The 25,406-nt window shown below is 44.9% G+C and overlaps 1 protein-coding gene across 1 annotated transcript; it reads left to right on the forward strand.

The window, feature by feature from the left end:
• Positions 1-575: 575 nt before the first annotated feature.
• LOC311112428 (zinc finger CCHC domain-containing protein 24-like) lies at positions 576-25,149 on the forward strand (the record flags this gene model as incomplete). The annotated part of the gene is made up of 4 exons (XM_084155560.1): positions 576-862; positions 6,288-6,488; positions 24,257-24,421; positions 25,036-25,149. The coding sequence occupies exons 1-4, from the start codon at positions 623-625 to the stop codon at positions 25,147-25,149; spliced, it is 720 nt and encodes a 239-aa protein (XP_084011686.1). The 5' UTR covers positions 576-622.
• Positions 25,150-25,406: the final 257 nt, after the last annotated feature.

Here is a 25,406-nt window from a genome sequence, read left to right on the forward strand (position 1 = left end):
AGAGCGAAATATATTAACAAAAGTCACTTTGTCCGAGAGAGCTTTACACGGTTATCAAAACGTCACGCCAGGTTAAGCCTACACGAAACACAGCCCTTATTTTAAGTGTTTCTAAAATCCTCTATGGGAAAAATGATTGGAACCGTTTTCCTGTTTGACCGCTAGGTTTTATGGGTATTATGACACCTCCGCCGTGGGGCTCTATAGGACCTCCTTCCTATTCATAATGAAGCACTCCAATGACCGAGACAGAATGTGCAATGAGCTGAGCTCATCCCGGCTGTGGTCTACTGTGAGTGGAGATAGGCTACAGCGTGGAGTCCACAGATATTTTGACTGGCACAAACTTTTTGCCCTGTCATGCCTTCACCACGGTTCTCCCGTGACCATAACCCAGGGATTGGAGTCCCAGGGGGCTCTTTGAGGTGAATGCAAGGATACATTTTTGTTAAAATCAGGTTAAAGAGATCGAAATGATATTTTTTTTGTATCAGGTAGAACAGGTCAAATGATAAAAAAAAACCTTTTGGTGATTTGGTTTGGGTAGCCTAATTCTGCAGCAATAATCCCGGTGGCGCCTTAACTCTAAGACGCTCTGTGCGTTCCTCTTCCAAAGATCAACATGATGTCTGCCACAGATACGGGTACCTCTGTGTACCAACCAGCACAACTACTGAACTGGATCTATATGTCTCTGCAAGACTCCCACCAGACGAATGACTTCGATGCGTTCAGACCGGAATCAGAGAGTTCTCCAACGGACCTGAACAACTACAAACAGCGGTCAGCTGCTGCTGTCGACCTGAGCTCTGCGCTCAACTCCAACTATCTCAACAACTTCTTGCAACTCCAGAGGAATGAGGTAAAGTTGTGAAAAGTTTATAAAACTACTTGAAAATATGTGATTTGCACAAACTGTATCATGCCAAACAACTTTGATTGAACTTCATCCAATATTGTATTCTGTCATTCATAGAACAATTATAATATTGTCGTTGCAATTAAACACTATTAACCATATTTTTGTCACAAGTTGAACATAGAAGCTGTACCCTTTTGAAGCACCCACAAATATGTTATAATATATAATAGTAAGCCATTTAGCAGACGCTTTTATCCAAAGCGACTTACAGTCATGCGTGCATACATCTTTTTTTGTATGGGTGATCCCGGGTATCGAACCCACTACGTTGGCGTTACAAGCGCCGTGCTCTACCAGCTGAGCTACAGAGGACCACCCACCCACACACATACATACATGTTCTTATGTAATTTGGTTTTGATTATAATAATAATTATACTCATCCAATAGGGCTACAAATCTTACGGTCCCATTTTAAGAATGAGGAAAAGAGCCCTGCCATGTACCAATCCAGTGTGCCGTCCTACATATTTTCACATTTTAACGTATGACCCACTTACCATATTATCTTAGTTGGACGGACAGTAAACATGGAGTAAATCCCTAGCTCTGACACACATGCCTCCATTGGGCCGCAACAGTGTGGTGACTGGTGATTAGCTGTATGTGTATGTATATATATATATATATATGCTATACTATGAATGAGCCCCTCTTACACAGTACATAGTGCCTGGTGTGTGTTGAGACTGTTCTGATGTCAGTGGGCTGCCAGGGGAGGTAGGGCAGGTTGAAAAAGCTTGTATCCCAAATGGCACCCCTATTCCCTAAGTAGTGCACTACTTTTGACCAGGGACCTATAGGGCTCTGGTCAAAAGTAGTGCACTATATAGGGAATAGGGTGCCGTTTGGGACGTGTCCTATGCGATGTTCCTATACTGCATGGGGGCCTGCTGGGTTGGTGGTGCTCAATTCGATTACCATCCCTCTCAGGACAAGTCTGAAATATAGACCAGTGCAGTATGTGAAATAGAATAGCACATTCATCAGACGAAGAAGAAACTAGGATTTATTTGGCTTGTGAGATTATGCTACAGGAAGATATGCTAATAGAGGAATAGAGTGCCCTTTGGGTCGAAAACAACGTGATGTTTTTATAGGAGCGTATCAAATTTGGTGTCAAATGAAAGCAAAAAATGAAGGCATCGTTCAACCATTTTCCAACCTAAAATAAGCAATGGCTGATTTCTGGTGACACAGATGGAAAAGGAGTCTTGAAAAACATCTACTAGAAAAAGTCTTAAAAGGTATTAGAAATACATCAAAACACAATACTTTTGAAGTAAAGGCCCCTGCCAACTAATATCAACATATATATTTAGTTTTGCTGAAATTATTAGAGTTCTGTAAGTTTAAGAAATATTAAAGTAACAAGTAAAGGTAGACCTACCAATTAGTTATAGTGTTTTTACTGATATCAAGTTTGTTATGAATTATTAAGTGATTAAAAACCTTCACTCTGTTAGTAAAACGGGAACAGAGTGACGAAACATCTGTTACATAATGACTGCAATTGAATTGGCCACAGTGGGAAATCCTAGTAATCACAAACCACAGTTGCAGTAGAACACATTACAGTACAGTAGAGTAGAGTATAGTTCAGTAGAGTATAGTTCAGTAGAGTATTCAGTAGAGTATAGTTCAGTAGAGTATGGTTCAGTACAGTAGAGTTCAAAACAGTACAGTAGAGCACACATGAGTATAGTACAGTATAATGTGATATACTTTACTGTACTGGCCTGTGCTGTACTCTACTCTACTCTACTCTACTCTACTCTACTCTACTCTACTGAACTCTACTGAACTCTACTGTACTCTACTGAACTCTACTGAACTCTACTGTACTCTACTGAACTCTACTGTACTCTACTGTACTCTACTGTGCTCTACTCTACTGTGCTCTACTGTACTGTACTCTACTCTACTCTACCCTACTGTACTGTACTCTGTACTCGGAGTAGAGTTTTTGGAAAATGTGTCCACATAACATTTTTTACTGTTCTGTTACCATTCTGTTACCAAACGTTGCATCTGCACTGTTCCTCAAGTAAATGTGTTTTAGTAAAATGTTCAGTGGCAATTGTTAAAAGTAGACTTCTGTATATGGGTGTATGGTGTGTTAAACTTTGCAATCAATAGATTTAGCTTGGCGTACATTTTAAAGTTAAAAAGCGAGTGTCAGCGTCACCCTGTTACCCTGTAATTGCCCATCCATAAATGCCTGCATGTCTTCTAGTAGCTATCACAAATTAAGAAAGTGGAGTTATGAAGATATCCATGATAGCGTTAATTAAATACTTGTAATGATTTTATATGCTGTTAGAAGTTGTAGGTGCTATGATGACCCATGGTTAGTGTATGACCCATGGTTAGTGTATGACCCATGGCTAGTGTATGACCATGGTTAGTGTATCACCCATGGCTAGTGTATGACCCATGGTTAGTGTATGACCCATGGTTAGTGTATGACCCATGGCTAGTGTATCACCCATGGTTAGTGTATCACCCATGGCTAGTGTATGACCCGTGGCTAGTGTATGACCCATGGCTAGTGTATGACCCATGGTTAGTGTATCACCCATGGTTAGTGTATCACCCATGGTTAGTGTATCACCCATGGTTAGTGTATCACCCATGGCTAGTGTATGACCCATGGTTAGTGTATGACCCGTGGCTAGTGTATCACCCATGGTTAGTGTATCACCCATGGCTAGTGTATCACCCATGGTTAGTGAATGACCCATGGTTAGTGTATGACCCATGGTTAGTGTATGACCCATGGCTAGTGTATGACCCGTGGCTAGTGTATCACCCATGGTTAGTGTATGACCCATGGTTAGTGTATCACCCATGGCTAGTGTATGACCCATGGCTAGTGTATCACCCATGGTTAGTGTATCACCCATGGTTAGTGTATCACCCATGGCTAGTGTATCACCCATGGCTAGTGTATCACCCATGGGTAGTGTATCACCCATGGTTAGTGTATCACCCATGGCTAGTGTATCACCCATGGCTAGTGTATCACCCATGGTTAGTGTATGACCCATGGCTAGTGTATCACCCATGGTTAGTGTATCACCCATGGCTAGTGTATCACCCATGGTTAGTGTATCACCCATGGCTAGTGTATCACCCATGGTTAGTGTATCACCCATGGCTAGTGTATCACCCATGGTTAGTGTATCACCCATGGTTAGTGTATCACCCATAATCTATATAAGTATATTTCTGTGTTTAACACCTCAGTCATCGCCATCATTACTGATGTAGAGGTGGTTGGTTTAATCTTTCAAAGTGAAGGGTTAACAGTCATAGGCACACTGCCATGTGGTACAGGGAGTTGATTCCTCATATATACACACACAACATAACATGGTTGTGTTACGTAGCGGCGGTTTGTGGCTTCATGACATCGCCCAGTGCACTGGAAATTACATGGCTTGCATCCTAATCCAGTTCCATTCCATAACACGTAGTGCGTCAGGACTTTTATTGAATAAACAGCACAACAGCCTGTTGCTTCTTCACACTTGTTCTGTGTCACTGGTACCATAGTCAGTGTTTAATATCCTGACCATAGATACGATGGTACTGATTGTGTGCCAACCCAACAGGGGGAATCAGAAAACGATCCCTGACAGAGGCATTCTGTTCCTCCCAGGAAATGGAACTCTTTCTGCACATCTGGAAGCATAAAATGATGTCCTCGTCTGTTGGTGCGGAGTGGGGAGACTAGCAAACAGGAAAACAAATCAAGTTGTGGTGTTGTGTCACAGACAGATAGAGAGGCAGTACTGTAATGTCACAGACAGATAGAGAGGCAGTACTGTAATGTCACAGACAGATAGAGAGGCAGTACTGTAATGTCACAGACAGATAGAGAGGCAGTACTGTAATGTCACAGACAGATAGAGAGGCAGTACTGTAATGTCACAGACAGATAGAGAGGCAGTACTGTAATGTCACAGACAGATAGAGAGGCAGTACTGTAATGTCACAGACAGATAGAGAGGCAGTACTGTAATGTCACAGACAGATAGAGAGGCAGTACTGTAATGTCACAGACAGATAGAGAGGCAGTACTGTAATGTCACAGACAGATAGAGAGGCAGTACTGTAATGTCACAGACAGATAGATAGGCAGTACTGTAATGTCACAGACAGATAGATAGGCAGTACTGTAATGTCACAGACAGATAGAGAGGCATTACTGTAATGTCACAGACAGATAGAGAGGCAGTACTGTAATGTCACAGACAGATAGATAGGCAGTACTGTAATGTCACAGACAGATAGAGAGGCAGTACTGTAATGTCACAGACAGATAGAGAGGCAGTACTGTAATGTCACAGACAGATAGAGAGGCAGTACTGTAATGTCACAGACAGATAGAGAGGCAGTACTGTAATGTCACAGACAGATAGATAGGCAGTACTGTAATGTCACAGACAGATAGATAGGCAGTACTGTAATTCCACAGACAGATAGATAGGCAGTACTGTAATGTCACAGACAGATAGAGAGGCAGTACTGTAATGTCACAGACAGATAGAGAGGCAGTACTGTAATGTCACAGACAGATAGAGAGGCAGTACTGTAATGTCACAGACAGATAGAGAGGCAGTACTGTAATGTCACAGACAGATAGAGGCAGTACTGTAACGTCACAGACAGATAGAGAGGCAGTACTGTAATGGCACAGACAGATAGAGAGGCAGTACTGTAATGGCACAGACAGATAGAGAGGCAGTACTGTAATGGCACAGACAGATAGAGAGGCAGTACTGTAATGGCACAGACAGATAGAGAGGCAGTACTGTAATGGCACAGACAGATAGAGAGGCAGTACTGTAATGGCACAGACAGATAGAGAGGCAGTACTGTAATGGCACAGACAGATAGAGAGGCAGTACTGTAATGTCACAGACAGATAGATAGGCAGTACTGTAATGTCACAGAAGCAAAGAGTCCTACCATGTATCTATCAGCTAATTGGCACAATCCTGTTTAGGCCTAATATCCCAGATTGTGCCTTTTAACATGCTCTAAACCAAGTGTTATTCACTCTTAATGCAGTCTTAGAGACAGGCTCATCTGTAACTGACATTTTCAGCAATATTACATTATTTTCCATTACTTTAATTACATATATATATATATATATATATATAAAAAAATGTTATCAACTAAATTCCAAGCCCATATTTCACTCAGGGCTCTATTCAATCCGTATCACCGAAGTATCGCGGAAGATCCGTGTTAAAATGTAAAGGTAATTTCCGATTGCTGCGTTTACCGGGAATGCAGTCTCCTTGTTCAGCGCTAGGGATTGAATAGAACCCTCATTGTTTTCTATCCGCAGGCCTTAAACAACAACGTGTATAGAAGCTCCTCTCCCTACGGCTCACTCAACAACATCGTAGACGGCCTGAGTTCTCTGACCGACCACTTCTCTGACCTCTCCCTCTCCTCTGAGCCACGTAAACCCAGCAAGCGACCGCCCCCCAACTACCTGTGCCATCTCTGCTTCAACAAAGGACACTACATCAAAGACTGCCCACAGGTGAGCAGAGCATGGCCCATACACACACACGCGCACGCGCACGCACACACACACGCACACACACACACACACACACACACACACACACACACACACACACACACACACACACACACACACACACACACACACACACTGACCCCAGGTGAGCCAGGCCTGGCCCCCTCTGAAGCCAAGCAGCTTCCCGTCTCATTTTGGCAGAACTACAGTCCGACGTAGGACTAGGCCTATACAGAACAATACAGCCACCTTGGGAAACAGATGCCTTCTGTATTTTGTCATATGTATCACTATCGAAGTAATGGTGAACTGTTGAGGAAAGATCGTTAGCTGTTTTAGTAATAATGAACTGTTGAGGAAAGATCGTTAGCTGTTGTAGTAATGGTGAAGTGTTGAGGAAAGATCGTTAGCTGTTGTAGTAATGGTGAAGTGTTGAGGAAAGATCGTTAGCTGTTGTAGTAATGATGAAGTGTTGAGGGAAGATCGTTAGCTGTTGTAGTAATGATGAAGTGTTGAGGGAAGATCGTTAGCTGTTGTAGTAATGATGAAGTGTTGAGGAAAGATCGTTAGCTGTTGTAGTAATGATGAAGTGTTGAGGGAAGATCGTTAGCTGTTGTAGTAATGATGAAGTGTTGAGGGAAGATCGTTAGCTGTTGTAGTAATGATGAAGTGTTGAGGAAAGATCGTTAGCTGTTGTAGTAATAATGAAGTGTTGAGGAAAGATCGTTAGCTGTTGTAGTAATGATGAAGTGTTGAGGGAAGATCGTTAGCTGTTACATAACTAAGCAGTATTTCCCTGATGTTCCAAGACTCAAAATGACATTGGATCAAAACACTCACGATGATATGATGTTTCTGATGAGATCTAGAACATCATGGGGTTCTATACAAAAGACAACATACAGACACAAACATCAACAACATCACTCCTACCCAGACCCCTGTTCTCCCTCCTACCCAGACCCCTGTTCTCACTCCTACCCAGACCCCTGTTCTCACTCCTACCCAGAACCCTGTTCTCCCTCCTACCCAGACCCCTGTTCTCCCTCCTACCCAGACCCCTGTTCTCCCTCCTACCCAGACCCCTGTTCTCCCTTCTACCCAGACCCCTGTTCTCCCTCCTACCCAGACCCCTGTTCTCCCTCCTACCCAGACCCCTGTTCTCCCTCCTACCCAGACCCCTGTTCTCACTCCTACCCAGACCCCTGTTCTCCCTCCTACCCAGACCCCTGTTCTCACTCCTACCCAGACCCCTGTTCTTCCTCCTACCCAGACCCCTGTTCTCACCCCTACCCAGACCCCTGTTCTTCCTCCTACCCAGACCCCTATTCTCCCTTCTACTCAGACCCCTGTTCTCCCTCCTACCCAGACCCCTGTTCTCCCTCCTTCCCAGACCCCTGTTCTCACTCCTACCCAGACCCCTGTTCTCACCCCTACCCAGACCCCTGTTCTCACCCCTACCCAGACCCCTGTTCTCACTCCTACCCAGACCCCTGTTCTCACTCCTACCCAGACCCCTGTTCTCACTACTACCCAGACCCCTGTTCTCCCTCCTTCCCAGACCCCTGTTCTCACTCCTACCCAGACCCCTGTTCTCACTCCTACCCAGACCCCTGTTCTCACCCCTATCTCCAGTGCCTGCACTACTCTCCGCCACGTCCTCACATTGCACCATTTAGTTCCTCTCCGTCGCCCACGCTCTTTCAATATTTAGATAATGAAGCATATGATTCTTGCATGGTCTTAACGATGGAGGACTGTTTGATTTCCAGTTTTTCCAAGATAATTGACGAGAAGAGTATCGTCCAACCCATCGGGTATCTCACTGCACGCTCAAATGCCATGTCTTGAAATATGCAAACAGGGATTAAAAGTACCTTTACCTGTAGAATCTGTCAAACTTGAACAATCCAAAATGTCTATTTGATGATGTCGCAAAGCTAACTAAAAAGCAGCATTCTCCAAGAGAGGATGACTTTCACTTCAGCAGTGATGAATTCATTAACTACTTCTTCGACGAAAAGATCATGATCGTTAGAAAGCAAATTACGGACTCCTCTTTGAATCTGCATATTTTTCCAAAGCTCACCTGTCCTGAGTCTGCACAGAACTGCCAGGACCAAGGATCAATGGAGACACTCAAGTTTTTTTATCCTATATCTCTTGACACATTCATGAAAATAGTCATGGCCTCTAAACCTTCAAGCTGCATACTGCACCCTATTCCAACTAAACTACTGAAAGAGCAACTTCCTGTGCTTGGCACTCCTATGTTGAACATAATAAATGGCTCCCTATCCACTGGATGTGTACCAAATTCACTAAAAGTGGCAGTAATAAAGCAGCCTCTCTTGAAAAAGCCAAACCTTGACCCAGAAAATGTAAAAGAACTATCGGCCTATATCGAATCTCCCATTCCTCAAAAAAAAAAATGAAAAAGCTGTTGTGCAGCAACTCACTGCCTTCCTGAAGACAAATAATGTACAGTGCCTTGCAAAAGTATTCATTCCCCTTGGCGTTTTTCCTATTTTGTTGCATTACAACCTGTAATTTAAATGGTGTTTTTTTTGGATTTCATGTAATGGACATACACAAAATAGACCAAATTGGTGAAGTGAAATGAAAATAATTACTTGTTTCAAAACATTCTAAAAAATAAATAACGGAAAAGTGGTGCGTGCATATGTATTCACCCCCTTTGCTATGAAGCCCCTTAATAAGATCTGGTGCAACCAATTACCTTCTGAAGTCACATAATTAGTTAAATAAAGTCCACCTGTGTGCAATCTAAGTGTCACATGATCTGTCACATGATCTCAGCATATATACACCTGTTCTGAAAGGCCCCAGAGTCTGCAACACCACTAAGCAAGGGGCACCACCAAGCAAGCGGCACCATGAAGACCAAGGAGCTCTCCAAACAGGTCAGGGACAAAGTTGTGGAGAAGTACGGATCAGGGTTGGGTTATAAAAAAACATCTGAAACTTTGAACATCCCACGGAGCACCATTAAATCCAGTATTTAGTCAGCCACCAATTGTGCAAGTTCTCCCACTTAAAAAGACGAGAGAGGCCTGTAATTTTCATCATATGTACACATCAACTATGACGGACAAATTGAGGAAAAAGAATCCAGAAAATCACATTGTAGGATTTTTAATGAATTTATTTGCAAATTATGGTGGAAAATAAGTATTTGGTCACCTACAAACAAGCAAGATTTCTGTCTCTCACAGACCTGTAACTTCTTCTTTAAGAGGCTCCTCTGTCCTCCACTTGTTACCTGTATTAATGGCACCTGTTTGAACTTGTTATCAGTATAAAAGACACCTTTCCACAACCTCAAACAGTCACACTCCAAACTCCACTATGGCCAAGACCAAAGAGCTGTCAAAGGACACCAGAAACAAAATTGTAGACCTGCACCAGGCTGGGAAGACTGAATCTGCAATAGGTAAGCAGCTTGGTTTGAAGAAATCAACTGTGGGAGCAATTATTAGGAAATGGAAGACATACAAGACCACTGATAATCTCCCTAGATCTGGGGCTCCACGCAAGATCTCACCCCGTGGGGTCAAAATGATCACAAGAACGGTGAGCAAAAATCCCAGAACCACACAGGGGGACCTAGTGAATGACCTGCAGAGAGCTGGGACCAAAGTAACAAAGCCTACCATCAGTAACACACTACGCCGCCAGGGACTCAAATCCTGCCAGTACATCTGAAGTTTGCTAGAGTGCATTTGGATGATCCAGAAGTGGATTGGGAGAATGTCATATGGTCAGATGAAACCAAAATATAACTTTTTGGTAAAAACTCAACTCGTCGTGTTTGGAGGACAAAGAATGCTGAGTTGCATCCAAAGAACACCATACCTACTGTGAAGCATGGGGGTGGAAACATCATGCTTTGGGGCTGTTTTTCTGCAAATGGACCAGGACGACTGATCCGTGTAAAGGAAAGAATGAATGGGGCCATGTATCGTGAGATTTTGAGTGAAAACCTCCTTCCATCAGCAAGGGCATTGAAGATGAAACGTGGCTGGGTCTTTCAGCATGACAATGATCCCAAACACACCGCCCGGGCAACGAAGGCGTGGCTTCGTAAGAAGCATTTCAAGGTCCTGGAGTGGCCTAGCCAGTCTCCAGATCTCAACCCCATAGAAAATCTTTGGAGGGAGTTGAAAGTCTGTGTTGCCCAGCGACAGCCCCAAAACATCACTGCTCTAGAGGAGATCTGCATGGAGGAATGGGCCAAAATACCAGCTACAGTGTGTGAAAACCTTGTGAACACTTACAGAAAACGTTTGACCTGTGTCATTGCCAACAAAGGGTATATAACAAAGTATTGAGAAACTTTTGTTATTGACCAAATACTTATTTTCCACCATAATTTGCAAATAAATTCATAAAAAATCCTACAATGTGATTTTCTGAAGAAAAAAAATCTCAATTAGTCTGTCATAGTTGACGTGTACCTATGATGAAAATTACAGGCCTCTCTCATCTTTTTAAGTGGGAGAACTTGCACAATTGGTGGTTGACTAAATACTTTTTTTCCCCACTGTATGGAAGAAGGTACACTGGTCAGATGAGACTAAAATTGAGCTTTTTGGCCATCAAGGAAAACACTATGTCTGGCGCAAACCCAACACCTCTCATCACCCCGAGAACACCATCCCCACAGTGAAGCATGGTGGTGGCAGCATCATGCTGTGGGGATGTTTTTCATCGGCAGGGACTGAGAAACTGGTCAGAATTGAAGGAATGATGGATGGCGCTAAATACAGGGAAATTCTTGAGGGAAACCTATTTCAGTCTTCCAGAGATTTGAGACTGGGACGGAGGTTCACCTTCCAGCAGGACAATGACCCTAAGCATACTGCTAAAGCAACACCTGAGTGGTTTAAGGGGAAACATTTAAATGTCTTGGAATGGCCTAGTCAAAGCCCAGACCTCAATCCAATTGAGAGTCTGTGGTATGACTTAAAGATTGCTGTACACCAGCGGAACCCATCCAACTTGAAGGAGCTGGAGCAGTTTTGCCTTGAAGAATGGGCAAAAGTCCCAGTGGCTAGATGTGCCGAGCTTATATCCTAAGACATACCCCAAGAGACTTGCAGCTGTAATTGCTGCAAAAGGTGGCTCTACAAAGTATTGACTTTGGGAGGGTGAATGGTTATGCACGCTCAAGTTTTCAGTTTTTTTGTCTTATTTCTTGTTTGTTTTCACAAAAAAATTTTTTTTTGCATTTTCAAAGTGGTCGGCATGTTGAGTAAATCAAATGATAAAAACTCCCCCAAAAATCAATTTTAATTCCAGGTTGTAAAGGCAACAAAATAGGAAAAATGCCAAGGGGGGTGAATACTTTCGCAAGTGTGACACTCTGGCTCCGGGACTTTTGTATTTGAGCCAGGGTGTATTTTGTTTTGTTGGGTTTTGGGTGTATTTCTATGTTTGCAGTTCTGTGGGGTTTATTTCTAGGTTTGGTCAATGACTCCCAATCGGAGGTAACGAGTGTCAGCTATCGGCTCGTTATCTCTGATTGGGAGCCATATTTATCTGTATGTTTTCCTGTGGGAGTTGTGGGTTTTTGTTCCAGGTTCAGTATTTTGTCACTGTTGGACTTCACTATCGTCTTTTGTTTTGTAGTTACGTGCTTTCTTTATTAAAGTCATCATGTTCACTCAACGCGCTGCGTATTGGTCTGCTCCCTTTATAGACGATTGTGACAGAAAAACCCACCTTAAGAGGACAAAGCAGCGTGTCAAGCGGCAACAGGACCCAGCTCCAAAGGATTCATGGACATGGGAGGAGATACTGGCTGGAAAGGGTCCTTGGGCACAACCGGGAGAATATCGCCGCCCTCGTGAAGAGCTGGAGGCAGCTAAAGCCGAGAGGAGGTGGTATGAGGAGGCAGCACGGAGTCGAGGCTGGAAGCCCGTGGGTACTACCCAAAAATTTCTTGGGGGGGGGCTTAAAGGGAGTGTGGCGAAGTCAGGTAGGAGACCTGCGCCTACTCCCTGGACTTACCGTGGAGAGCGAGAGTACGGGCAGACACCGTGTTACGCAGTAGAGCGCATGGTGTCTCCTGTACGCAGGCATAGCCCGGTTCGGTACATTCCAGCTCCACGTATCGGCCGGGCTAGATTGAGCGTTGAGCCGGATGTCATGAAGCCGGTCCAACGCATCAGGCCACCAGTGCGTCTCCTCGGGCCGGCTTACATGGCACCAGCCTTACGCATGGTGTCCCCGGTTCGCCTACATAGCCCGGTGCGGGTTATTCCTCCTTCCCGTACTGGTCGGGCGACGGGGAGCATACAACCAGGTAAGGTTGGGCAGGCTCAGTGCTCAAGGGAGCCAGTAAGCCTGCACGGTCCGGTATTTCCGGCGCCACCTCCCCGCTCCAGCCCAGTACCACCAGTGCCTACACCACGCACCAAGCCTCCTGTGTGTCCCCAGAGTCCTGTGCGTCCTGTTGCTGCTCCCCGCACTAGCCCTGAGATGCGTGTCCTCAGCCCGGGACCACCAGTTCCGGCACCACGCACCAGGCCTATAGTGCGTCTCGGCCGGCCAGAGTCTGCCGTCTGCCCAACGGCGCCTGAACTGCCCGTCTGCCCAACGGCGCCTGAACTGCCCGTCTGCCCAACGGCGCCTGAACTGCCTGTCTGCCCTACGCCGTCTGAACTGTCCGTCTGCCAAGCGCTGCATAAGCCGCCCGTCTGCCATGAGCCTTCAGAGCCGTCCGCCAGACCGGAGCCGCTAAAGCCTTCCGCCAGACAGGATCAGCCAGAGCCTTCCGCCAGACAGGATCAGCCAGAGCCTTCCGCCAGACAGGATCAGCCAGAGCCTTCCGCCAGACAGGATCGGCCAGAGCCTTCCGCCAGACAGGATCAGCCAGAGCCTTCCGCCAGACAGGATCAGCCAGAGCCTTCCGCCAGACAGGATCAGCCAGAGCCTTCCGCCAGACAGGATCAGCCAGAGCCTTCGGCCAGACAGGATCAGCCAGATCCGTCAGCCAGCCATGAGCAGCCAGATCCGTCAGCCAGCCATGAGCAGCCAGATCCGTCGGCCAGCCATGAGCAGCCAGATCCGTCGGCCGGCCATGAGCAGCCAGATCCGTCAGCCGGCCATGAGCAGCCAGATCCGTCGGCCAGCCATGAGCAGCCAGATCCGTCGGCCAGCCATGAGCAGCCAGATCCGTCAGCCAGCCATGAGCAGCCAGATCCGTCAGCCAGCCATGAGCAGCCAGATCCTTCAGCCAGCCATGAGCCGTCCAGCCAGGATCCGCCAGAGCCGTCCAGCCAGGATCCGCCAGAGCCAGCCAGCCAGGATCCGCCATTGAGTCCGGTGCTGTCCCTTAGCCCGGTGCTGCCCCTTATCCTGGTGCTGCCCCTTAGTCCGGTACTGCCCCTTAGTCCGGTGCTGCCCCTTAGTCCGGTGCTGCCCTTTAGTCCGGTGCCGCCCCTTAATCCAGTGGGGTTTAGTTGGGGGGTGGTCATGTGGAGGAGGCTACGGAAGCGGATAGTGACTAAGGTGGGGTGGGGACCACGACCAGGGCCAGAACCGCCACCGTGGACAGACGCCCACCCAGACCCTACCCTAGACTGTATGCTGGTGCGCCCGGAGTTCGCACCTTTAGGGGGGGGTACTGTGACACTCTGGCTCCGGGACTTTTGTATTTGAGCCAGGGTGTATTTTGTTTTGTTGGGTTTTGGGTGTATTTCTATGTTTGCAGTTCTGTGGGGTTTATTTCTAGGTTTGGTCAATGACTCCCAATCGGAGGTAACGAGTGTCAGCTGTCGGCTCGTTATCTCTGATTGGGAGCCATATTTATCTGTATGTTTTCCTGTGGGAGTTGTGGGTTTTTGTTCCAGGTTCAGTATTTTGTCACTGTTGGACTTCACTATCGTCTTTTGTTTTGTAGTTACGTGCTTTCTTTATTAAAGTCATCATGTTCACTCAACGCGCTGCGTATTGGTCTGCTCCCTTTATAGACGATCGTGACAGCAAGCCACTGTAGCGTATTAACAAAATCACGACAGATGTGATGGAAACAGGACATTTCAGTACAATTTTATAAATGGCGACAGATAATTTGATCATTCGACATGGTGGTACATCTTTTTGTGTTGGTAAAATGTACACTGCTCAAAAAAATAAAGGGAACACTTAAACAACACAATGTAACTCCAAGTCAATCACACTTCTGTGAAATCAAATTGTCCACTTAGGAAGCAACACTTTGATTGACGATAAATTTCACATGCTGTTGTGGAAATGGAATAGACAACAGGTGGAAATTATAGGCAATTAGCAAGACACCCCCAATAAAGGAATGGTTCTGCAGGTGGTGACCACAGACCACTTCTCAGTTCCTATGCTTCCTGGCTGATGTTTTGGTCACTTTTGAATGCTGGCGGTGCTTTCACTCTAGTGGTAGCATGAGACGGAGTCTACAACCCACACAAGTGGCTCAGGTAGTGCAGCTCATCCAGGATGGCACATCAATGCGAGCTGTGGCAAGAAGGTTTGCTGTGTCTGTCAGCGTAGTGTCCAGAGCATGGAGGCGCTACCAGGAGACAGGCCAGTACATCAGGAGACGTGGAGGAGGCCGTAGGAGGGCAACAACCCAGCAGCAGGACCGCTACCTCCGCCTTTGTGCAAGGAGGAGCAGGAGGAGCACTGCCAGAGCCCTGCAAAATGACTTCCAGCAGGCCACAAATGTGCATGTGTCTGCTCAAACGGTGGGGGTTGTGCTTACAGCCCAACACCGTGCAGGATGTTTGGCATTTGCCAGAGAACACCAAGATTGGCAAATTCGCCACTGGCGCCCTGTGCTCTTCACAGATGAAAGCAGGTTCACACTGAGCACATGTGACAGACGTGACAGAGTCTGGAGACGCCGTGGAGAACGTTCTGCTGCCTGCAACATCCTCCAGCATGACCGGTTTGGCGGTGGGTCAGTCATGGTGTGGGGTGGCATTTCTTTGGGGGGCCGCACAGCCCTCCATGTGCTCGCCAGAGGTAGCCTGATTGCCATTAGGTACCGAGATGAGATCCTCAGACCCCTTGTGAGACCATATGCTGGTGCAGTTGGCCCTGGGTTCCTCCTAATGCAAGACAATGCTAGACCTCATGTGGCTGGTGTTTGTCAGCAGTTCCTGCAAGAGGAAGGCATTGATGCTATGGACCGCCCGTTCCCCAGACCTGAATCCAATTGAGCACATCTGGGACATCATGTCTCGCTCCATCCACCAACGCCACGTTGCACCACAGACTGTCCAGGAGTTGGCGGATGCTTTAGTCCAGGTCTGGGAGGAGATCCCTCAGGAGACCATCCGGCACCTCATCAGGAGCATGCCCAGGCGTTGTAGGGATGTCATACAGGCACGTGGAGGCCACGCACACTACTGAGCCTCATTTTGACTTGTTTTAAGGACATTACATCAAAGTTGGATCAGCCTGTAGTGTGGTTTTCCACTTTAATTTTGAGGGTGACTCCAAATCCAGACCTCCATGGGTTGATAAATTTGATTTCCATTGATAATATTTGTGTGATTTTGTTGTCAGCACATTCAACTATGTAAAAAAAAAAGTATTTAATAAGATTATTTCATTCATTCAGATCTAGGATGTGTTGTTTAAGTGTTCCCTTAATTTTTTTGAGCAGTGTATTATATGAGAAATGGCGGTGGAAACACCTTTATGGGCATGTAACAGTGTTGCTTCCGTCCCTCTCCTCGCCCCTACCTGGGCTTGAACCAGGGACCCTCTGCACACATCGACAACAGTCACCCTCGAAGCACCGTTACCCGTCGCTCCACAAAAGCCGCGGCCCCTTGCAGAGAAAAGGGAAACAACTACTTCAAGGTCTCAGAGCGAGTGACGTCACCAATTGAAACACTACTAGCGCGCACCGCTAACTAGCTAGCCATTTCACACCGGTTACACGCAAATATTGATATAATAACCATCATATCGAAGTAAACTTGGAGTCACGCGATGATATGGTGTGTGGTCCTCCCACTAGGACTCTGGAAACCATGCAGTTTATCAGGCTACAGATTAAATAAGTTATGATGGACTTCACAGGGTGGTGAAAGTGCACGGTGATGAGCTTGATGCTCCTTTTCAATAAATATCGAGGGTCTTATTCTGGTGACATGATGATCGATGCTTGACTGCCGTTTGACATGTAAAGATATTCTTGCTTTTATCCATAATAATGTCATCATGTAGACTAGCCTATCCACACAGTCTACCCACACTGTATCTGCCAGCTGTTGGCTGGAACGCACGTGCCAAGACCAGAGTAGGCACATTTGCTATTTAATGCAACAGTTTTTGTGACAAAATTATCAGTAGAGTTGAAAATACGATGGAAACACATTGAATTTTAGATTAGTATTCGGTACATGAAAACTTAAGCAAAAATTACATTTTATGTGCACAACGCCGTCACACACTGATTTTTTTTATCCGCAACTAGTCAGCTTGGTGGAAACACACCCCTGGTGGGAAAATGTGCACATTTTCTTTTTGCATATTTTAAGAATATTTGCATGAAATTCTGTCGCCAATTGGATGGAAACCTAGCTACTGTTGAGAATATTTTCATCCACTTCCACCCCCCCACTGGTTATAGAATACTGTAGCACTCTATTGCACTCTCAGGTCATTTTAAGAGATTGTCTCTTGCCAGTTTTTTTGTGCGTCTTTCCTCAGCTGTCCCTGTCCGTGCCACCGACCGGGTGGAAACTGTGAAGTTTGCAGTGCCCTTTGGCACCCTGTATGTGACACTGTGTTTTTTTTTTTTTGGCTGTGTGGAGTGAATGCTGTTTCCCCAAGCAGGAAGTGCATGGCACTCTCTCCGGCTGTCCCGCTGTCAAGGCCCGCCTCAAATGGCACCCTGTTCTCTCTCTGTCTGTCAAAAGCAGTGCACTATATAGGGAATAAGGTCCCATTTGGGTCGCAGACCGTAACTGTGCTGATGAGAGAGTGGTCAGAAAGGATACAGGCCATCATCACTAACTACAGACAGTGCGCCTGTCACGCCCTGGCTCTAGGGACTCTTTTAAGTTGAGCCAGGGTGTGTAGAGTTTATGTTTTGTGCTCGTTGTGTCTAGTCTAGTTTTTGTATATCTATGTTGGCCAGAGTGGTTCTCAATCAGAGGCAACGAGTATCAGCTGTTGCTGGTTGTCTCTGATTGGGAACCATATTTAGTCAGGTGGTTTTCCCACAGTGTTTGTGGGATCGTGTTCCGTGTTGGTTTGTGGTTTGCACCTGTGGACGTCACGTATCGATTTGTTGTTTTGTTCGTGTATCATTTAATAAATAAGTATGTTCACCTTCCACGCTGCGCCTTGGTCCTCTATATCCGACGATCGTGACAGCGCCTCTCATCAGAACAACACTGGGATGCTTCCGGGACTTTGGATATGGAATGCAAAGTGTTGGATGGAAAAATGTATTGACATTTTACTGAAATAGTTGGGTACAATATATTGAATCACATTTTGAAATATGTTGACTGTTACTGTAATACATGGCTGCAGAAAAGTCAACACTCATATTCAACCCTAGAAAGGTGTGCCTCTATACTCTGAGGGAGTCCTAAGGACAAGACAGCTTATACAGAATCAATGTCATTTGGCTGGTTGCCCCGGGCTCTTTTACCCTCCGGAGGGGTGCTGTTAATTCAAACCAGTCGATGTTGAAATAATATATTTATGTTGGGCTTAGAATTTTCTTGTGTTATACAAGTGGAGTGAAGCTCATCTGGGGTTGATTTCCCCCCCCCCCCCCCTCCTGATTGGTCGACAGAGGCCAGCTGGGAGGGAAGGATGACAGAGTGGCTGAGGTATGTGTCCTGTAGAGGAGGAGGGCTGTGATTGGTCCATCACTGGGCTGGGCCTTTGCTACGCTCCTCAGGGAACATAGCTGGACCACTCCATAGAACTAGAGAACTCACTTCATATTCTATTGGAACTCACTTCATGTTCTATAGGAACTCACTTCATGTTCTATAGGAACTCACTTCATGTTCTATAGGAACTCACTTCATATTCTATTGGAACTCACTTCATGTTCTATAGGAACTCACTTCATATTCTATTGGAACTCACTTCATGTTCTATAGGAACTCACTTCATGTTATATAGGAACTCACTTCATGTTCTATTGGAACTCACTTCATGTTCTATTGGAACTCACTTCATGTTCTATTGGAACTCACTTCATGTTCTATTGGAACTCACTTCATGTTCTATTGGAACTCACTTCATGTTCTATTGGAACTCACTTCATGTTCTATAGGAACTCACTTCATGTTCTATAGGAACTCACTTCATGTGTTATTGGAACTCACTTCATGTTCTATAGGAACTCACTTCATGTTCTATAGGAACTCACTTCATGTTCTATAGGAACTCACTTCATGTTCTATAGGAACTCACTTCATGTTCTATTGGAACTCACTTCATGTTCTATTGGAACTCACTTCATGTTCTATAGGAACTCACTTCATGTTCTATAGGAACTCACTTCATGTTCCATAGGAACTCACTTCATGTCCTATAGGAACTCACTTCATGTTCTATTGGAACTCACTTCATGTTCCATAGGAACTCACTTCATGTCCTATAGGAACTCACTTCATGTTCTATTGGAACTCACTTCATGTTCTATAGGAACTCACTTCATGTTCTATAGGAACTCACTTCATGTTCTATTGGAACTCACTTCATGTTCTATTGGAACTCACTTCATGTTCAATTGGAACTCACTTCATGTTCTATTGGAACTCACTTCATGTTCTATAGGAACTCACTTCATGTTCTATAGGAACTCACATCATGTTCTATTGGAACTCACTTCATGTTCTATAGGAACTCACTTCATGTTCTATTGGAACTCACTTCATGTTCTATTGGAACTCACTTCATGTTCTATTGGAACTCACTTCATGTTCTATAGGAACTCACTTCATGTTCTATAGGAACTAACATCATGTTCTATAGGAACTCACTTCATGTTCTATTGGAACTCACTTCATGTTCTATTGGAACTCACTTCATGTTCTATTGGAACTCACTTCATGTTCTATAGGAACTCACTTCATGTTCTATAGGAACTCACTTCATGTTCTATTGGAACTCACTTCATGTTCTATTGGAACTCACTTCATGTTCTATACGAACTCATTTCATGTTCTATTGGAACTCACTTCATGTTCTATAGGAACTCACTTCATGTTCTATAGGAACTCACTTCATGTTCTATAGGAACTAATTTCATGTTCTATAGGAACTCACTTCATGTTCTATAGGAACTCACTTCATGTTCTATAGGAACTCACTTCATGTTCTATAGGAACTCATTTCATGTTCTATAGGAACTCACTTCATGTTCCATAGGAACTCACTTCATGTTCTATAGGAACTCACTTCATGTTCTATTGGAACTCACTTCATGTTCTATTGGAACTCACTTCATGTTCTATTGGAACTCACTTCATGTTCTATACGAACTCCATGTTCTATACGAACTCCATGTTCTATAGGAACTAACATCATGTTCTATTGGAACTCACTTCATGTTCTATTGGAACTCACTTCATGTTCTATTGGAACTCACTTCATGTTCTATTGGAACTCACTTCATGTTCTATAGGAACTCACTTCATGTTCCATAGGAACTCACTTCATGTTCTATAGGAACTCACTTCATGTTCTATTGGAACTCACTTCATGTTCTATTGGAACTCACTTCATGTTCTATACGAACTCCATGTTCTATACGAACTCCATGTTCTATAGGAACTAACATCATGTTCTATTGGAACTCACTTCATGTTCTATAGGAACTCACTTCATGTTCTATTGGAACTCACTTCATGTTCTATTGGAACTCACTTCATGTTCTATTGGAACTCACTTCATGTTCTATTGGAACTCACTTCATGTTCTATAGGAACTCACTTCATGTTCTATAGGAACTCACTTCATGTTCTATAGGAACTCACTTCATGTTCTATAGGAACTCACTTCATGTTCTATTGGAACTCACTTCATGTTCTATACGAACTCATTTCATGTTCTATTGGAACTCACTTCATGTTCTATAGGAACTCACTTCATGTTCTATAGGAACTCACTTCATGTTCTATAGGAACTCACTTCATGTTCTATAGGAACTCACTTCATGTTCTATAGGAACTCACTTCATGTTCTATAGGAACTCACTTCATGTTCTATAGGAACTCACTTCATGTTCCATAGGAACTCACTTCATGTTCTATAGGAACTCACTTCATGTTCTATTGGAACTCACTTCATGTTCCATAGGAACTCACTTCATGTTCTATTGGAACTCACTTCATGTTCTATTGGAACTCACTTCATGTTCTATACGAACTCCATGTTCTATACGAACTCACTTCATGTTCTATTGGAACTCACTTCATGTTCTATTGGAACTCACTTCATGTTCTATTGGAACTCACTTCATGTTCTATTGGAACTCACTTCATGTTCTATTGGAACTCACTTCATGTTCTATTGGAACCATAGAACTCACTTTGTGTTCTATTGGAAAACTTTTACTATAGAGACTTTGAACCTTTTCTCCCACTTACAAATAATTAGATTTACAGTTAGCACTCCAACAACTCCAACAATTACAACGGTTTAACCTGTCACCCATTAAAAATGGTTATTTGTTGTGTGGAAAGAGACTAGAGATAAAGGCTGTGGGTGGGTGGGTAGGGGGTGGAGAGAGACTGGAGAGAGGGGCTGTGGGTGGGTGGGTGGTTAGGGGGTGGAGAGAGACTGGAGAGAGGGGCTGTGGCAGGGTGGGTGGGGGGTAGAGAGAGACTGGAGAGAGGGGCTGTGGCAGGGTGGGTGGGTAGGGGGTAGAGAGAGACTGGAGAGAGGGGCTGTGGCAGGGTGGGTAGGGGGTAGAGAGAGACTGGAGAGAGGGGCTGTGGCAGGGTGGGTGGGGGGTAGAGAGAGACTGGAGAGAGGGGCTGTGGCAGGGTGGGTGGGTAGGGGGTAGAGAGAGACTGGAGAGAGGGGCTGTGGGTGGGTGGGTAGGGGGTGGAGAGAGACTGGAGAGAGGGGCTGTGGCAGGGTGGGTGGGGGGGTAGAGAGAGACTGGAGAGAGGGGCTGTGGCAGGGTGGGTGGGTAGGGGGTAGAGAGGGCCTGTGGCTGGGTGGGTAGGGGATAGAGAGGGCCTGTGGCTGGGTGGGCATTACAGTAAGTGATGAAATTCTCAGTCATGAATTTTGCAACATCATGGCAGCAGGCTTGTGGTACATCCCATTTAAATGGCACCCTATTCCCTATATACAGTATATTTCCATAGGGCTCTGGTCAAAAGTAGTGCACTGTAAAGGATATAGTGTGCCGTTTGGGACACGGACCTGTTTCTCAACATGCAGTTTGACAGAAACCATAAACCAACATTCCATATGTGCTTATAGACTGCTTTGCAAACACTTTCCGTCATCTCTTCATCATTCTGCTTCAGCGCTTTGAGCTGGCAATCCTCCAAAGAAACCCAATATGTCATCCCCCCTGCTAAAGTTTAGAAACCCAATATGTCATCCCCCCTGCTAATGTGATGAGAGGTGAGAGTTGATAAACGTTACTGCATGTGCATTTGGCCAAGTAATGTATTTCTCAATATACAGTATTGTGGAACAAGAGTCAAGACCACGGTCAGTGGTTGTAACGTCACCAAGAGTCAAGACCATGGTCAGTGGTCGTAACGTCACCAAGAGTCAAGACCATGGTCAGTTGTCGTAACGTCACTGTCATTCAGTGACACTGAAGAAGTCGTATGTGAAACACATTGTTCGTTGATTCACCGCAAATGAAAAATAAAATATACACAGTTGTATGAAAAAGTTTGGGCACCCCTCTGAGGCTGCATAATAATTTACTCTGTCGTCACAGAAAATGATCACAGTGGCATGCCATTCATTTTCTAATAAAAGCTGAGTACTGGGGTATTGTCCAGACAAATATTTTTAGTGTAGCAATATTAAGTTGTATGAAATTAAATCAGATGTGAAAAATAGGCTATGCAAAAATTTGGGCACCATTGTCATTCTGTTGATTTGAATACCTGTAACTACTTAGCACTGATTAATTGGAACACACAATTGGTTTGGTGAGCTCTTTAAGCCTTGAACTTCATAGACAAGTGCATCCAATCATGAGAAAAGGTATTTAAGTTGGCCAATTGCAAGTTGTTGTTCTCTTTGACTCTCCTCTGAAGAGTGGCAACATGGGGGCCTCAAAACAACTCTCAAATGACCTGAAAACAAAGATTATTCAACATTATGGTTTAGGGGAAGGCTACAAAAAGCTATCGCAGAGATGTAAGCTGTCAGTGTCCACTGTGAGGAACATAGTGAGGAAATGGAAGACCACAGGCACAGTTCTTGTTAAGGCCAGAAGTGGCAGGCCAAGTTAAATATCGGAGAGGCAAAAGCGAAGGATGGTGAGAACGGTCAAAAACAGCCCACAGACCACCTCCAAAGACCTACAACATAATCTTGCTGCAGATGGTGTCACTGTGCATCGTTCAACAATTCAGCGCACTTTGCACAAGGAGAAGCTGTACGGGAGAGTGATGCGGAAGAAGCCTTTTCTGCTAAACACGCCACAAACAGAGTCGCTTGAGGTATGCAAACGCACATTTGGACAAGCCAGCTTCATTTTGGAATAAGGTGCTGTGGACTGATGAAACAAAGATTGAGTTATTTGGTCATAACAAGGGGCGTTATGCATGGCGGCAAAGGAACACAGCGTTCCAAGAAAAACACTTGCTACCCCACAGTAAAATTTGGTGGGGGTTCCATCATGCTGTGGGGCTGTGTGGCCAGTGCCGGTACTGGGAATCTTGTTAAAGTTGAGGGTCGCATGGATTCCACTCAATATCAGCAGATTCTTGGGAATAATGTTGACGAATCAGTCACAAAGTTGATGTTACGCCGGGGCTGGATATTTCAACAAGACAACGACCCAAAACACTGCTCAAAATCTACCCGGGCATTTATGCAGAGGAACAAGTACAATGTTCTGGAATGGCCATCCTAGTCCCCAGACCTGAATATCATTGAGAATCTGTGGGATGATTTGAAGCAGGCTGTCCATGCTCGGCAACCATCAAACCTAACTGAACTGGAGATGTTTTGTGAGGAGGAATGGTCCAAAATACCTTCATCCAGAATCCAGACACTCATTAGAGGCTATAGGAAGCGTCTAGAGGCTGTTATTTCAGCAAAAGGAGGCTCTACTAAATATTGATGTGATTTTTCTGTTGGGGTGCCCAAATTTATGCACCTGTCCAATTTCATTTTGATGCATATTGCACATTTTCTGTTAATCCAATAAACCTAATTTCACTACTGAAATATTACTGTGTCCATCACTTATTTGATAGATCAAAATGAAATTGCTGATCCAAACACCCAATTATTTATAAATGGAAATCATGGAGATTGTCAGGGGTGCCCAAACTTTTTCAAAAAACTGAAGTCAAGGTTGGTCGCCTGTCTTTTCTAGTGTGCAGTTTTTACACTGTTTTTTTTCTGGGGACCAGTTATATCTGCCAAAAGCAGCACCTGGATGTAGAGGACCTGCTGTGCACAGGGACGTCTCTTTGTATTCACTCGATATACTACAATGAAATACGATATCACCGTGTTGGTGTTTTATCTGTCAATTCTTTGCTTCCATTTTGCTTTGTCTCCAGGCTCGGCCTAAAGGGGAAGGCCTGACCCCATATCAGGGCAAGAAGAGGTGTTTCGGGGAATACAAGTGCCCTAAATGCAAGAGGAAGTGGATGAGCGGGAACTCCTGGGCCAACATGGGACAAGAATGTATCAAGTGCCACATCAACGTTTACCCTCACAAGCAGGTAAATACTTCCAATTTTGTTTCTTATTCATGATGTTAGCCTGGTCCCAGATCTGTCTGTGCTGTCTTGCGTATAGGCCTACATATGAGACCAGGCTATCTTGCGTATAGGCCTACATAAGAGACCAGGCTATCTTGCGTATAGGCCTACATAAGAGACCAGGCTATCTTGCGTATAGGCCTACATATGAGACCAGGCTATCTTGCGTATAGGCCTACATATGAGACCAGGCTATCTTGCGTATAGGCCTACATAAGAGACCAGGCTATCTTGCGTATAGGCCTACATATGAGACCAGGCTATCTTGCGTATAGGCCTACATATGAGACCAGGCTATCTTGACATACCTCCATCCAATTGTTCTATTGGCTCAAGGACATTATTTCAACTGATTGTGTAACTTTGACGTGTTTATTACTGATTTATAAACTATCTATGAACTAATAATGAACCGTTTATAAACTACTTATAAATCCTATAAATATCTGTGGCCAGGACTCCCATGTAAAAGAGGTCCTCTGACCTCAATGGGACCTGGATAAATAAAAGGTTGAATACATTGTGTTTTTAAATAGCTTTAATGTAAAGTGTGTCACCTGTGTTTCTCTGTGTAGAGACCTCTGGAGAAGCCTGATGGGTTAGACGTTTCGGACCAGAGCAAGGAACATCCACAGCATCTGTGTGAAAAATGCAAAGTGCTCGGCTACTACTGTCGTCGCGTGCAATAATAACCTGCCGTTACCTGTTCATGGAGTTGCCCCCTAGACAGATCAATAATAACCTGCCGTTACCTGTTCATGGAGTTGCCCCCTAGACAGATCAATAATAACCTGCCGTTACCTGTTCATGGAGTTGCCCCCTAGACAGATCAATAATAACCTGCCGTTACCTGTTCATGGAGTTGCCCCCTAGACAGATCAATAATAACCTGCCGTTACCTGTTCATGGAGTTGCCCCCTAGACCCTGATCTTGGGTCAGTTGAGC

The sequence above is a fragment of the Coregonus lavaretus genome (assembly GCF_964263955.1).
Source record: "Coregonus lavaretus genome assembly, chromosome: 1".
In the NCBI taxonomy this organism is placed as follows: domain Eukaryota; kingdom Metazoa; phylum Chordata; class Actinopteri; order Salmoniformes; family Salmonidae; genus Coregonus; species Coregonus lavaretus.